This window comes from Triturus cristatus, chromosome 12 (genome assembly GCF_964204655.1).
Source record: "Triturus cristatus chromosome 12, aTriCri1.1, whole genome shotgun sequence".
In the NCBI taxonomy this organism is placed as follows: domain Eukaryota; kingdom Metazoa; phylum Chordata; class Amphibia; order Caudata; family Salamandridae; genus Triturus; species Triturus cristatus.
The window spans coordinates 147140232-147154914 of NC_140595.1; the positions used below are offsets into that span (position 1 = coordinate 147140232).

Consider the following 14683-nt stretch of genomic DNA (forward strand, 5'->3'; position numbering starts at 1 on the left):
GGAAGGACACAGTTAGTTTAGTTTCTGCGCGGGTGATTGGTTGATGCCTCGGCGGGTGCACTGTCTGTCCTGGCCTGCGCTGAATGAATGTATGCATGTGTGGTGTGCCTATTGGGCTCCTGTCAGATGATCCTGGCCCTTACCTCCCTTGCCCAATCTTGCCCCACCCTCCCTACTACCTCTTTCTGTTTCACACATTCTAGGCTCAACCATTCTGAACTCACTGATTGTTTACTCATGGTGTTATTTCTGATTAGTTTTTGTTTTCCTTGCATTCAGTAATGTTATGAATCATTATTTGCTGTCAGCCAAAGTGCTGTCCTTCTGGCATGCTACTAACAGTCTTTCCTTATGTTCAATACTGCATTCCATGTGCCTATTGTTGTGCTGTTTCATCATGTGTACTGGGTCATTGTGATGTGGATCATGTTATTCCCACTCCAACTAAGACACAATGAAATCGAGCCAGACAGGCTATTGTCATGTGCGCAATATTTTTTGTTTATTTACTTAATAATGCGAATAAAATAAACACACTTTAAAAAAATGGATATGGTAATTTCTTAGTAAGACAGTCAATCAATGGAAATTATATGGTGATAGTAGGCCTACTAACACAGAATCCACCAGTGCAACTTACTCTGTGGAGGAGATTGTGTTACCACTTCTTTTCAGAGGATTGTACATTAGCCACTTCGTATTTTCTTATACACCTCTCTGGTACATAAAGATTTTCAGGGTAAGCAAAGGTCAACCTATGCATGTCAAAGTTAAATATGCTATTATTTCTTTATTCGAGCTTCTCCATACATTGTTTACATTTCCTTTACCACTTTGCCCTTAGTGGTTACATTGGAAAAACTTATATTTGTTGTATAAATGTTATTACATATGCTGTACAGTGTATACATATATATTTTTTTCTAACAACTGATAAGCAGACATTAGCTTTTGAATTTGTTTATTAAGTAAAGCTTTTTATATAATTCAAGGTTTGCTAACAACCACATTTGAAAAGGCTCATATAGGCTCTGTTCTATAGATGGTGTAAAAATATGTTAAATGTGCCATAAATAAACTTTTGTGTCATTGACAAGAAGTTTCCTTTACAGTAAATGATAACAACAAATCAAAACCACTGCAGTGCATTGAGAAATGTATGCAAAAGCTGATGCTAGCTTTATCACTGTAAAACAGAGGCGAACACCATTCCCACATGTTATTTGCCACTTAAATCTAAATTCACAGTAATATCTGGATTTACTCTTTCTTTTTTTCTCTTATTTTTTCATGGGTCAGTTCAGAATTCTTCACGCTGTGAAAAGAGATGGCATTTCTTGAGCAGAGCCTTGTGGGGTATATGGGTCTCCTGGAGTGGAATCAGGGCAGGCCTTCTATTTTACAGTTGCATAGGCAGTCTGAAATAAACGAAAGAAGAGGCATGAATATCTGATGGGAGCTTGACATGTGGACCTCTAACAGAGGAAATCAGTCCATGTGACTGTAATTCATTATATAGCACCATACCTCAGACATCTCCAATCTGATACTTGGCTGCTTTCTCCCTAGGCAGAAATTACAATAATATTACCATCTCATTGTTAAATAGCATTTCACACTGCACTTGAGACTTTTGTAAGCACAATCGACAAGAAAATATGTTATTTGCTCTGATGGTACTAAATCAATGAAAATCTTTATTCGATTGTGAATACAATCATAATAGAACGTAAGACCATAAGTACATTCATATATCAATTAAAATTCTTTAAAAAGCAACAAAAACCACAGCATTAAACAACAGATAAAAAATCAAGCACTGGGACCACAAAAAAAAATTAAACCAGCTCATACCGCCTAGCTCTTACAGCAGCACGCAAGAAACGTGAAGCTGCAGATAGAACGTACACATTAGGCAGTGCCTGCAGATACATACGCACCGGGCAAGCTTGGGAAAAGTCCATAGCGTTCAAAACTGGGAGGATGAAACGCTTCTTAGGGACACTAAAATATTTACACAACAATTCAAAATGTAGAGTATCCTGGGGGCCCGCCAGGCCGACTAATCCGAGCCAATGGCCTCTGTACTCTGCCTTGGTGAGACGATGCAGGAAGGCTGACGTGAACCCACGCACGTCGCCGTTGTGCTTCCTGTTCACGGAGCCCCGTCCCTTCTTGCCGCACGATGTCCGCCGATGGAAACCGCTGATGCTCTGCATGGTAGCGCTGGGAGAGTTGCGTGTTCGCCTGAGGCTTGTTGTCTGTTGTCGATGACCGGGACAGCCAGGACGGCGGGGGAGAGGGGAAGAGATGGTAGAACAATAGAGTGAAGCGGAGAAGCATTTGGTCTCACCAATGATGGCTCTGTTAACCCAGCCTCTGTCACAGGCATTGTTGGAGCCCTTGAAAGCCCATTTACACTGGAAGCTCCTCGCTCAGCCGCGCAGTTTAACCCACTTTGGCTGGTATCATCCCTTGTTGGGGTACTTATAATTCGCCTCGAGGGCAGAGGTTTAGAAAAAAGGGGGTACTGCTTAGGGCTCAATTGATTCTCGACACCACCTATGGTCCCGGCAATTGTGGCGGTATTGTCCATATTAACCAATTTATCCTCTTTGTTATTTACCTCAATTCTCTCAATTCCTTCAACTCTGTCTCCAACTAACAGTCCACTCAATTCCGCCAATAATTCAGATAGTGACTCTACATCCACTGCCTCATCATCCTCCTCCTCCTCGAAAAAATGGCATCCCTACAGAAGAAAAGTGAACAGAGGGGGACGGAAGTGGGTCATGGGGGGTTACCGTCCACTCTAGCGGGGGTGGGGGGGTGGGTTGGTGAAGGGGGTGTTGCAGAGAGAAAAAAAGAGAGTTCATATGCTAAGAAGTTACTTGATCAGTCAGGAGTACAACTACGGGGGGGAAAAAAAAAATCATTGTTAGCAATGGTCTGTTTTTTCCTAATTGAGTTTATCAAATTCTTTCTTTCACATGGAAGGGTGCCTCCGGATTTGAGTCGGGGGGTTCCTCTACAAGTGATGATTGGAATAGGGTTCAAACTTCCGATAGCTTGTTTATACTCGGAAAGAATTATAAGAATTATAAGATTTTGAGCTTAATGCTATTTGCACGTTTATTGCTGATTTTGCACGACTTTGTATGATTTTGCACGATTTTGCACAGCTGCTTAAAAAGGGGGTTTACATGTATGCATTTGCACTTTACTGTTTGCGTATTTCTGCACTAGAGATGGGTCATTTTCTAAAGTACCTGACAAATGGTCTGAATAACGTTCGTAAGAAAAATGCTATCGAATGTTGGTTAAGAACTCTCAGCCCCGATATTGTTTTCCTTCAAGAGACCCATCACAGATCCTCTTTACAATCTGATAATATCTTAAAGGGTTGGGCGGATCACAGGATTTCATCAGTAGCTGGATTAGCATAGAGGGGGGGGGTGCATTTTAATAGGAAAACACATAGGCTTCCATTTGGAAGGGTCATCTACTGACCCTGGCGGAAGATGGGCATTTGCTTATGGTAAATTAAATTACGTAAATATAATATTAGCGACAATATATGCACCAGTGATAGATGATCCGCTTCCAATTTTGCAGTTGAAACAAGCTTTGACTGGTATTCCCGGGCAAATAATATGGGGGGGGATTTTAAATTTTTACAGAATCCTGTAATTGACTCATCTAAAAAAGACCGGCGCCAGAATAAACCCCAAGTTGCCATCACCCTACAGAGTTGTAAATCGGATCTGGATGTTATCGATCACTGGCGTTCTTTCAATACCCTTAAGAGTCAATATGCCTGTTATTCTGCAAAATATGATTCTGCATCTAGGATAGATTTTTTTCTTTCTTCACATGGGTTAGAAGTTTATAAATGTGATCATCTACCGAATGCTGTTTCTGATCACGCTGCACTTTATATGGAATTAATAATAGGTAAACATGAATTGGCGTCAGCAAGAAGATGGTATTTTAACAAATTAAACCTTTCAGATTTACAATGGTGTTCCGACATTCAGGTAGAGATTGACGAGTTTTTCATACGGAATAGAGGGTCTGCTCCAATTAATATGATTTGGGATGTACTTAAGGCTACTTTAAGGGGATTAATCACTTCCAAAGAAATACCGAAGCAGAGGGCAAAAAGAGAGGACAAAAATATGATACAGACAAATCTGATACATGCGAACCAGGAGCATTACAGGGTAAGATCTTCAGCCTCGGCACAAAAAGTAGCAGAAGCAAAGAAAATGATGAAGGAATTTTATTACGATCTGGCTGACACAAACAGTAACCTCTATGCACAGAAACTTTACGAAGAAAGCGAATATACAGGAAAACTGTTGGCGTGGCCTGCAGATACATACGCACCGGGCAAGCTTGGGAAAAGTCCATAGCGTTCAAAACTGGGAGGAGGAAACGCTTCTTAGGGACACTAAAATATTTACACAACAATTCAAAATGTAGAGTATCCTGGGGGCCCGCCAGGCCGACTAATCCGAGCCAATGGCCTCTGTACTCTGCCTTGGTGAGACGATGCAGGAAGGCTGACGTGAACCCACGCACGTCGCCGTTGTGCTTCCTGTTCACGGAGCCCCGTCCCTTCTTGCCGCACGATGTCCGCCGATGGAAACCGCTGATGCTCTGCATGGTAGCGCTGGGAGAGTTGCGTGTTCGCCTGAGGCTTGTTGTCTGTTGTCGATGACCGGGACAGCCAGGACGGCGGGGGAGAGGAGAGGAGCCGCGGCTGGGCGGGCCGAGTGTCGACGCTGACATCCAGCGCTGGGCAGCTGGGGTGAGAGTTCTTTCAGTTTGCGGACTGTTGCTCTGAAGGACTGGATTGATGTGTCTGCTTTGCCCACGGCCCTCGACGACTCTGGCCATACTTCGACTTGGATGAGCGGAGCTGTTGTGGAGCTGTTTTGTTGGGTGAAATATTCGGGCCGAGCTGAGTCGGGGGCAGTATTGTAGAAAAGAAAAGAAATCTCCTATTTTCCTCTAATTCCTCTAATTGTTGCTGTCTACTATAATCTCCCTCCGCAGTCATGGCAACGAAAGCCAGAGGCAGACAGGTTAAAACAGACTTGGTGAGGGAACTCCTAAAATCTCCATCGGTGGCCACACCAGTACCTGTACCTGCCTGCAAAGGTGAGAAAAATCTACCAGAAGGGTGCAACAAAGAAACGCCCAAAAGCTTAAAGCAGCGGAAAAATATAGACAAAATAAACATCGTATATCAAATAAGCTAATGGGGGAGGATGATTTCGAGGAGGAGGAGGATGATGAGGCAGTGGATGTAGAGTCACTATCTGAATTATTGGCGGAATTGAGTGGACTGTTAGTTGGAGACAGAGTTGAAGGAATTGAGAGAATTGAGGTAAATAACAAAGAGGATAAATTGGTTAATATGGACAATACCGCCACAATTGCCGGGACCATAGGTGGTGTCGAGAATCAATTGAGCCCTAAGCAGTACCCCCTTTTTTCTAAACCTCTGCCCTCGAGGCGAATTATAAGTACCCCAACAAGGGATGATACCAGCCAAAGTGGGTTAAACTGCGCGGCTGAGCGAGGAGCTTCCAGTGTAAATGGGCTTTCAAGGGCTCCAACAATGCCTGTGATAGAGGCTGGGTTAACAGAGCCATCATTGGTGAGACCAAATGCTTCTCCGCTTCACTCTATTGTTCTACCATCTCTTCCACAGAACCAGTCTTCTCCAACTTGCTGCTCGTCTTTAATTGAGGGCGTGTCTCAACTCCATCAGACCCAGCATACCCCGGAGAGACTGTAAAGGTGGTGCAAGTTGTGGGGAAAGTACTATGTGTAAACTCTGTCTCCTCATCACCTCTCACTACCTTGTCAGTGCCAGACTCAGGTCAAGGATTGGGTCCATTACTGACCCAAGAAGAGGCAGTAAGTTTACTTCCTAATGCCAAAAAAATAAATTCGGTTGAAGAGATGCTGGTAATAATACTTCGTGAGATAAGGGATTTTAAAATCTCCCAAGCTGATGAGATATCACAACTTCATGAAAGGCTCACAAAAATAGAGGAGCATTTTGGAAACCTTCCTTTAAGGGTCTTGGAAGCTGAAGCTCGTATTTCAACCTTCGAGGACTCTTTAACTATAATTCAGAAAGACTTATGTGTGGCAAATAAGGAGAAATCCCAACTAGCGGAAAAACTGCAAGAATTAGAAAACTATGATAGACGATCCAATCTACGCCTAGTGGGCATTCCAGAAGGCATGGCGGATACGGACATGGTGAAATGGACAGAGTCCCTTTAAAAAAAAGCTATCCCCGAATTACAAGGAGACTTAACAATCAGCAGAGCACACAGAGTCCCTGCATATAAACCCAATAACCTAAAATATTCTCCTACAATTTTACTTAATTTCTCAGATTATAGGGTGAAAGAGAGAATCCTCAATACAGCCTTCTCAAGAAGAACATTCAATGCTGATGAAGTAAAACATTTTTGGATTTTTTCTGATATGTCAGCAGCATCTGCCCATAGACGCAGAGACTTTGTCAAGATGATCGACTCCTTTAAGGTTAAGGGTATCCAAGCTATGATCGTCCAGCAATCTAAATTGAAGGTGTTAGCAAAAGGGAGATTTTTTATTTTTACAGATTTACAAGAAGCTCAGTCATTTCTGGAAGGTCTGTGATTCAATCGGGTGATGGATAATTAATTGTTTCCTTGAAAAAGTAAGGGCCGGGTGGATGACGGAACAGGAAGCGCAAAAGGATGCAAAAAAATGGCATCCCTACAGAAGAAAAGTGAACAGAGGGGGACGGAAGTGGGTCATGGGGGGTTACCGTCCACTCTAGCGGGGGTGGGGGGGTGGGTTGGTGAAGGGGGTGTTGCAGAGAGAAAAAAAGAGAGTTCATATGCTAAGAAGTTACTTGATCAGTCAGGAGTACAACTACGGGGGGGAAAAAAAAAATCATTGTTAGCAATGGTCTGTTTTTTCCTAATTGAGTTTATCAAATTCTTTCTTTCACATGGAAGGGTGCCTCCGGATTTGAGTCGGGGGGTTCCTCTACAAGTGATGATTGGAATAGGGTTCAAACTTCCGATAGCTTGTTTATACTCGGAAAGAATTATAAGAATTATAAGATTTTGAGCTTAATGCTATTTGCACGTTTATTGCTGATTTTGCACGACTTTGTATGATTTTGCACGATTTTGCACAGCTGCTTAAAAAGGGGGTTTACATGTATGCATTTGCACTTTACTGTTTGCGTATTTCTGCACTAGAGATGGGTCATTTTCTAAAGTACCTGACAAATGGTCTGAATAACGTTCGTAAGAAAAATGCTATCGAATGTTGGTTAAGAACTCTCAGCCCCGATATTGTTTTCCTTCAAGAGACCCATCACAGATCCTCTTTACAATCTGATAATATCTTAAAGGGTTGGGCGGATCACAGGATTTCATCAGTAGCTGGATTAGCATAGAGGGGGGGTGCATTTTAATAGGAAAACACATAGGCTTCCATTTGGAAGGGTCATCTACTGACCCTGGCGGAAGATGGGCATTTGCTTATGGTAAATTAAATTACGTAAATATAATATTAGCGACAATATATGCACCAGTGATAGATGATCCGCTTCCAATTTTGCAGTTGAAACAAGCTTTGACGGGTATTCCCGGGCAAATAATATGGGGGGGGATTTTAAATTTTTACAGAATCCTGTAATTGACTCATCTAAAAAAGACCGGCGCCAGAATAAACCCCAAGTTGCCATCACCCTACAGAGTTGTAAATCGGATCTGGATGTTATCGATCACTGGCGTTCTTTCAATACCCTTAAGAGTCAATATGCCTGTTATTCTGCAAAATATGATTCTGCATCTAGGATAGATTTTTTTCTTTCTTCACATGGGTTAGAAGTTTATAAATGTGATCATCTACCGAATGCTGTTTCTGATCACGCTGCACTTTATATGGAATTAATAATAGGTAAACATGAATTGGCGTCAGCAAGAAGATGGTATTTTAACAAATTAAACCTTTCAGATTTACAATGGTGTTCCGACATTCAGGTAGAGATTGACGAGTTTTTCATACGGAATAGAGGGTCTGCTCCAATTAATATGATTTGGGATGCACTTAAGGCTACTTTAAGGGGATTAATCACTTCCAAAGAAATACCGAAGCAGAGGGCAAAAAGAGATGAAAAAAATATGATACAGACAAATCTGATACATGCGAACCAGGAGCATTACAGGGTAAGATCTTCAGCCTCGGCACAAAAAGTAGCAGAAGCAAAGAAAATGATGAAGGAATTTTATTACGATCTGGCTGACACAAACAGTAACCTCTATGCACAGAAACTTTACGAAGAAAGCGAATATACAGGAAAACTGTTGGCGTGGCAAGCCAAAGAAAATCAAACTCGCAATAGGATAGATCAACTTTTTGATCCAGTCACCAAAGTCAAAGTGAAAAACTCAGTATCCATAGGGGAGTTGTTTTTAAAACATTATGAGGGCCTCTATCAAACAAATACAAGCATAGGTGCTGTAATAGAAATTATTAGGGAATTTTTAGATACGCTCCAAATACCGAAATTACATCATGAGGAGAAAAAGTTGCTGGTCGAGGAATTCACAAAGGCTGAATTAGATGAGGTTATTCACTCTCTCCCCTGTGGCAAGGCTACTGGTGATGATGGTTTCCCGCGTAATTGTTTTAAAAATTTGAGGGTACCCTTCGCAATGAGTTTTTAATTTTAGCAAATTATATATTGCAAGGAGGGCAACCTCCAGACTCTTTTCACACTGCGGTAGTGGTTAGCATTTTAAAAAAGGGAAAGGACAAGGAGAATACGAACTCTTACAGGCCTATTAGTCTATTAAACACAGATTATAAAATTTTCATGAAACTTTTTGCGAACCGATTGAATAAAATAGTAGGGTCCCTTATAGACCCCGACCAATGCGGGTTTATAGCAGGAAGGCACCTCTACACGAATACAACATTTTTATTGGAGGCATTGGATTATTTTGAGATCAATAATGTGAAAGCACAAATCTTTTTTTTAGACGCTGAAAAGGCCTTTGACCTGGTGTCATGGGACTGTCTTTTTGCGATTTTGCACAGTTTCGATTTTCCTATCAATTTTATCTCCCTTTTGAAACAACTTTATGAGAACTCTAGGGCACAGATTATCATTAATAGTACAAATGTTGGAACTTGTCTAGTTAATAGAGGTACACGGCAAGGTTGCCCTTTATCGCTAATTTTATTTGCTTTATTTATTGAGCCTTTGGCGATTGCTATTAGGTGGATATCGATCGATACAGTACCTATAGTCGGAATGACAAATATAAAATTATACGCGGATGATATCGCCCTTTTTTTAAATCCAAAGTCCACAACACAAGTAGCAATTTAAAAAAAAAATCCGATTTTCAATTACTAGGAGGATATAGGATAAATGTTAAAAAAACGGAAATCATTTTAGTTAATTGCACTGTAGACACTTTATTGGCAGAATTTAGGCAGATCTATAATACTGAACCAAAGAGATACTTGGGAATTTTTATCTCTGAAAATTTGGAAGATTTATATTCGTTGAATTATACGCCTCTGTTAAAAAGGGTTGGTCTACAATTAGAGCGCTGGAATCAACTGCCATTATCAATAATGGGGCGCGTCGCTTTAATTCGGATGTCTATTATACCTCTGTTTAATTTTCTTTTTAGTGCAGCCCCTTGTGCAATTCAGACTTTGTTTTTTTTTTTAAATCGATGCCATGTTCTCTTCTTTTCTTTGGGCAAAGAAAACTCAGAGATTAGCACTTAGCACTTTACATTTTCCGTTTACACAAGGTGGGCTCTCCCTCCAAAATATTAGAGAATATTATCACGCTACTTTCGCACATCACAGTTTTAGGTTTTTTTTCACAGAAGATCACGAGGCAGACAATTTCTTCATGAGGAAAATGCTGTTAGAATCTAAAATTATCGATCCCGTAAGAATTACAAAAAATCCAAAGAAGGTCCGTTATAAGTCTCTCCAGTGGCTATTTAAGCAGAAAACCCAATTTATGAAATGCCATAATATTGCTAGTGTAAGTAAGTCAACGAGTTTAGTCAACTTCAATATAGGGGTTGCGGGTTCTCTGGATAAAAATATTTTGAGTCTCTGGAAAGAGAATGGTTTTGAGAAAATTGAGGACTTTCTATTAGGTAACAGATGGAAATCCTGGGAGGAAATCAAGGGGCAGATCCATCATTCAAACACTATATTGAAATGGTCCTTTTTCAATCTCCATGCCGTGTTTAACGAGGTAGATATGGATAAGCTATTTCATAAAAGCGATATAACAGAAGAGTTGAACAATCCAACGCAAAGAAAGATTAGTTTTTGGATACAAAAATTAAAAGCTGATAATTCAGCGGAATTGTATAATAAAGTCAGAGACAGATGGAAAAAGAGGGAAGATATTGAAATTGATAGATCAATGTGGAATAAAGTCAATAAATTTAATAAATCTATTTTTCGAGGCTCTAACTTTACACGCGTGCAATTCTATAGTAAGTGGCTTATCTACAGAACGGGGAACAACCTTTACAACGCAACTGTTACAGCGCACTACACTTACAACGCATGACACTACAACGCATTTTTAAAAAATACCTTTACAACGCATACCATTACAACGCCTACCATTACAACGCATAATATTGCACTACACTATCCAACACTTACCCTACTGTTGCACCCCCTGGAGTTAGAATAGTAATTTTTACCCCTATACTATCCAACACTTACTCTACTGTTGCACCCCCTGGAGTTAGAATAGTAATTTTTACCCCTATACTATCCAACACTTACCCTACTGTTGCACCCCCTGGAGTTAGAATAGTAATTTTTACCCCTATACTATCCAACACTTACCCTACTGTTGCACCCCCTGGAGTTAGAATAGTAATTTTTACCCCTATACTATCCAACACTTACCCTACTGTTGCACCCCCTGGAGTTAGAATAGTAATTTTTACCCCTATACTATCCAACACTTACCCTACTGTTGCACCCCCTGGAGTTAGAATAGTAATTTTTACCCCTATACTATCCAACACTTACCCTACTGTTGCACCCCCTGGAGTTAGAATAGTAATTTTTACCCCTATACTATCCAACACTTACCCTACTGTTGCATCCCCTGGATTTAGAATAGCAATTTTTACCCCTATACTATCCAACACTTACCCTACTGTTGCACCCCCTGGAGTTAGAATAGCAATTTTTACCCCTATACTATCCAACACTTACCCTACTGTTGCACCCCCTGGAGTTAGAATAGCAATTTTTACCCCTATACTATCTAATACTTACCTTAAATGCAATTAAATATTATGCGTTGTAATGGTATGCGTTGTAATGGTAGTTTTTAAAAATGCGTTGTAGTGTCATGCGTTGTAAGTGTAGTGCGTTGTAATGGATTATGCATTGTAAAAAATGCGTTGTAAGTGCATGCGTTGTAAAAGTGTGCGTTGTAACGTCATACATCCCTACAGAACACCCTCATTCCTTCACAGTATATATCCCCAGGTTAAGGATAAGTGTTTCCGCTGTGAAGAAAAAGGTACATGGAAACACATAATCTGGGAGTGCCCTAAAATACAGGAGCTCTGGAAGGGGATAGGGAAATATCTCAGTAATATCATTAAAGCCACTATTACTTTTGACAAACTAACTTCAGTTCTTGGTTGCTCCTCGACCTCTACTCCTAACGATGAGGCCTTATTTATTGCATCTCTGATAGCAAAATCGCTTATTTTGCAGTGTTGGAAATCAGAGAAAGTACCAACTTTACAAGCATGGAAGGCAAAATTATCCAAAATTCAGAGAAGGGAAAGAAAATATGCGTTGAGATCAGGGGCGCTGCGGAAATATGATAAATATTGGAGTATGTTCGAGTGTTAGATTTCCTCTGCTGGATAAAGATTTTAAGGGTTTTTTCTCTTCGATTGTTAATTGACTGCACTATGCACATTGCACTTTATGAATACTTGTTTTATATATGTTTGATTTTGAATATATATATATTTAACTGTAGTTAGCTTTAGCTGATCAGGACATGACTTGTATTTTGTACCTTCCTAACTTTATTGCTAGGGGGGAAAACATATATGATATGTTTTGTAATGTTTATTTTTGTCTATGAACTCTCAATAAAAAAATAAAAAATAAATAATGTAGAGTATCCTATGGAGACACATTGTAGCAACCACAGGGCCCTAGGGTGCCTGAACTTGACCATCCACTCTAGGAGGCGAGGAGGTAATGTATCAAATTAAACCTAAATCGAGCCACCACAAATGTGTCCCTTTAGTTGGATAACAGGGTAAGATATGGCTCCATCCACCGAACAGATTTTAATAAAAGATGACCCAGGACCATAGGTTTCCCAAGTTCTAGCTCGTCACGTTGATTGTACTCAATTTACTGACCTCTGAATATTTTTTTTCAATGGTGCGTAAGTAGAGATGGACAGTGTTGGGACATCGGCTGTCAATCAGCAAGTGTTCCGCTCTGCCCACCTCATGGGTCCTCTATCTCAATTAGAGTCAGCAGAACCAATAGGTTTTAATGGTGCAGCCTGGTGTGGGAAATTATTTGCCAGACATTCAGAATAGTCGTCTTGATGCTGATTCTCCTGTTGGTAACCCACCCACCCGTGTACAAGAACAATTTTAAGATGTCCCCCGCACGATTTTTCAAAAGGAAAAACTAATGCCAAGGGGCCCATCACCTCCAGATTGCAAGCTCAACATTACAATCCATCGGGAGTGCTCCTGCTGTGTTGGCTGTTTTTTGTTCTTTAAGTATAGCTGACAGTGTCCTCAGCAGAGTGAGGACTATCTGCCACTTCTTAATTTGAGCTGGTCATTGCAGGTGGGGCCAAGCGACGTTCATTTTTGGGGACAGATTTATTTTTCCTCATCCTACTTTACTCAGAAAAAGAGAGAAAAAAACACAAAAAGGGGAAAGATGAAAAAAGTGAAAAATGGAGACGCCATGGATGAAAACGAGCCTGCAAGAGTGACTGAAATAGACAAGGATTTATAGGGCAATAGAAAAAAAGCCCTGTGGGGACAAGAATTTATAGGGCAATATAAGAAAAGCCATGTGGAGACAAGGATTTAAAGGGCAACAGAAGAAAGGCCATGTGGGGGAATCAAGAGTACACAACCAATGGAATTCGGCACCACAAACTTCTGCAGTGCTTCTGAGCAAAGGTTTGGGCTCCACCACTTGTTATTTTACAAATCATACTGGAAATGACCCCTGAAGTCTTGTACAGGACACAAAAAATATATTGTCAGGCAGCAGTGACGTAAGAGAGACACTGAACAAAAACCCTGAGAGACATAGAACAAAAACCTTGCCTGGGGCGTGTTAGAGGTATGCCTGGAAAGTGGTGAAGGACATGGGATATCATTGAGTATCATTGGGGTATATGGAAGATTAAATACATGCTACGTAGAGCACATTGTGGTAATTAAGATAGTTTTAATTAAAATCAATTGCAAAGAAAGCACTAGCTAAATTACAGTTTTATCTCATATGCTTGTAAATGGTCCATATTGCAACTCAACTCTCATAAAACAGGGGGGAGGTGCCAAGATGGCGATCGGGACGGCAGCGTAGGCTCCCGGCTCCGTGAACCTCCACATCCCGCACAGATATCCTGCATGAGACCCTTAGCCTGCGCTACATGCCCGTGTTGGTGGTTGAGAGTGGCGACCGATCGTGTGATTCTGAAGTTTCTGGCGGCGGTACCGCCGGAGAAATGTTCATTTGAAGTTTGCGGCCTGTGCAACCCTGGAACCGGGACCTCGGGTGGACAACATGGCCGGGTAGCAGTTCAATAACAGCGGCCATTGGTGACTGGGTGGAGTCGGAATACCGGAGCGGTGCGAATACTGGCCTGAATTTCGCTGTGGTCATTCCTGCCACTGAGCGTAGCGGAACGAGTGCATGCCCGAGGTGGCAATTCCAAGATTCTTCGGTAATTGCCTGAGCCCTCGCCAGTGAGCTGCTCGGACGCTGCCTGTAACTCGTCCCGATTTTCGCGGGCTACTACCGAATTTTCACGGGTACTGGTCCAGGGTGAGGATGGCTGTTACCTGTGACCACACACTGGACACATATTTTGCCTGCCCCCGGAACCCTGTTTGCAGTGACATGGAACTGGATGCGCTTGTGCCTGAGTCCCGGTCCCAATCTGGGGTGGAACTACCCTGCGGCCATCTTGATAGGATGGAGTCTATCATCCTGTATACTGGGTCTCAGCAAGATTGGGAGTGTGTGGCGAAGAGGAGCGTAGCGGAGCGGGCACGGGGAGCTGTGCTGGGGTACGGCGACCTTCTCGAAGCTCTCGGTGCCCTTCATTCCACCCTGGTTCACGGCGCCCGGGTATTGGGGAGAAAGCTTGATGGTATCGCGTCAGCGTCGGAACAGTTGCGATCTGCCTGTCCCCAGGTACACAAGGACTTGTTTCACTTTACACAGGAGGAAAGTGTCGTGGCCGCCCCTGTGAATAAGGGAAAGCTGGAAACTTCGGACAATGTGGCAGCGTGTGGTCGGCTGGCTGTGGGTTTGGTCTGTTCCGGAGGTTTTAGATTTGAGCAGAAGG

At 41.8% G+C, this 14683-nt stretch overlaps 1 protein-coding gene across 1 annotated transcript in view; it reads right to left on the reverse strand.

Annotated features, from left to right (window-relative positions):
• Positions 1–482: 482 nt before the first annotated feature.
• The window catches only part of LOC146772938 (uncharacterized), a 48614-nt gene continuing 34413 nt past the window's right edge, over positions 483–14683 (reverse strand). Inside the window, exons 5-6 of the mRNA XM_085638210.1 lie at positions 1528–1565; positions 483–1418 (exon numbers count right to left, since the gene is read on the reverse strand). Coding sequence (XP_085494336.1) covers positions 1395–1418; positions 1528–1565 — 62 coding nt within the window. The 3' untranslated portion in view covers positions 483–1394. The remainder of the gene's footprint in view (positions 1419–1527; positions 1566–14683) is intronic.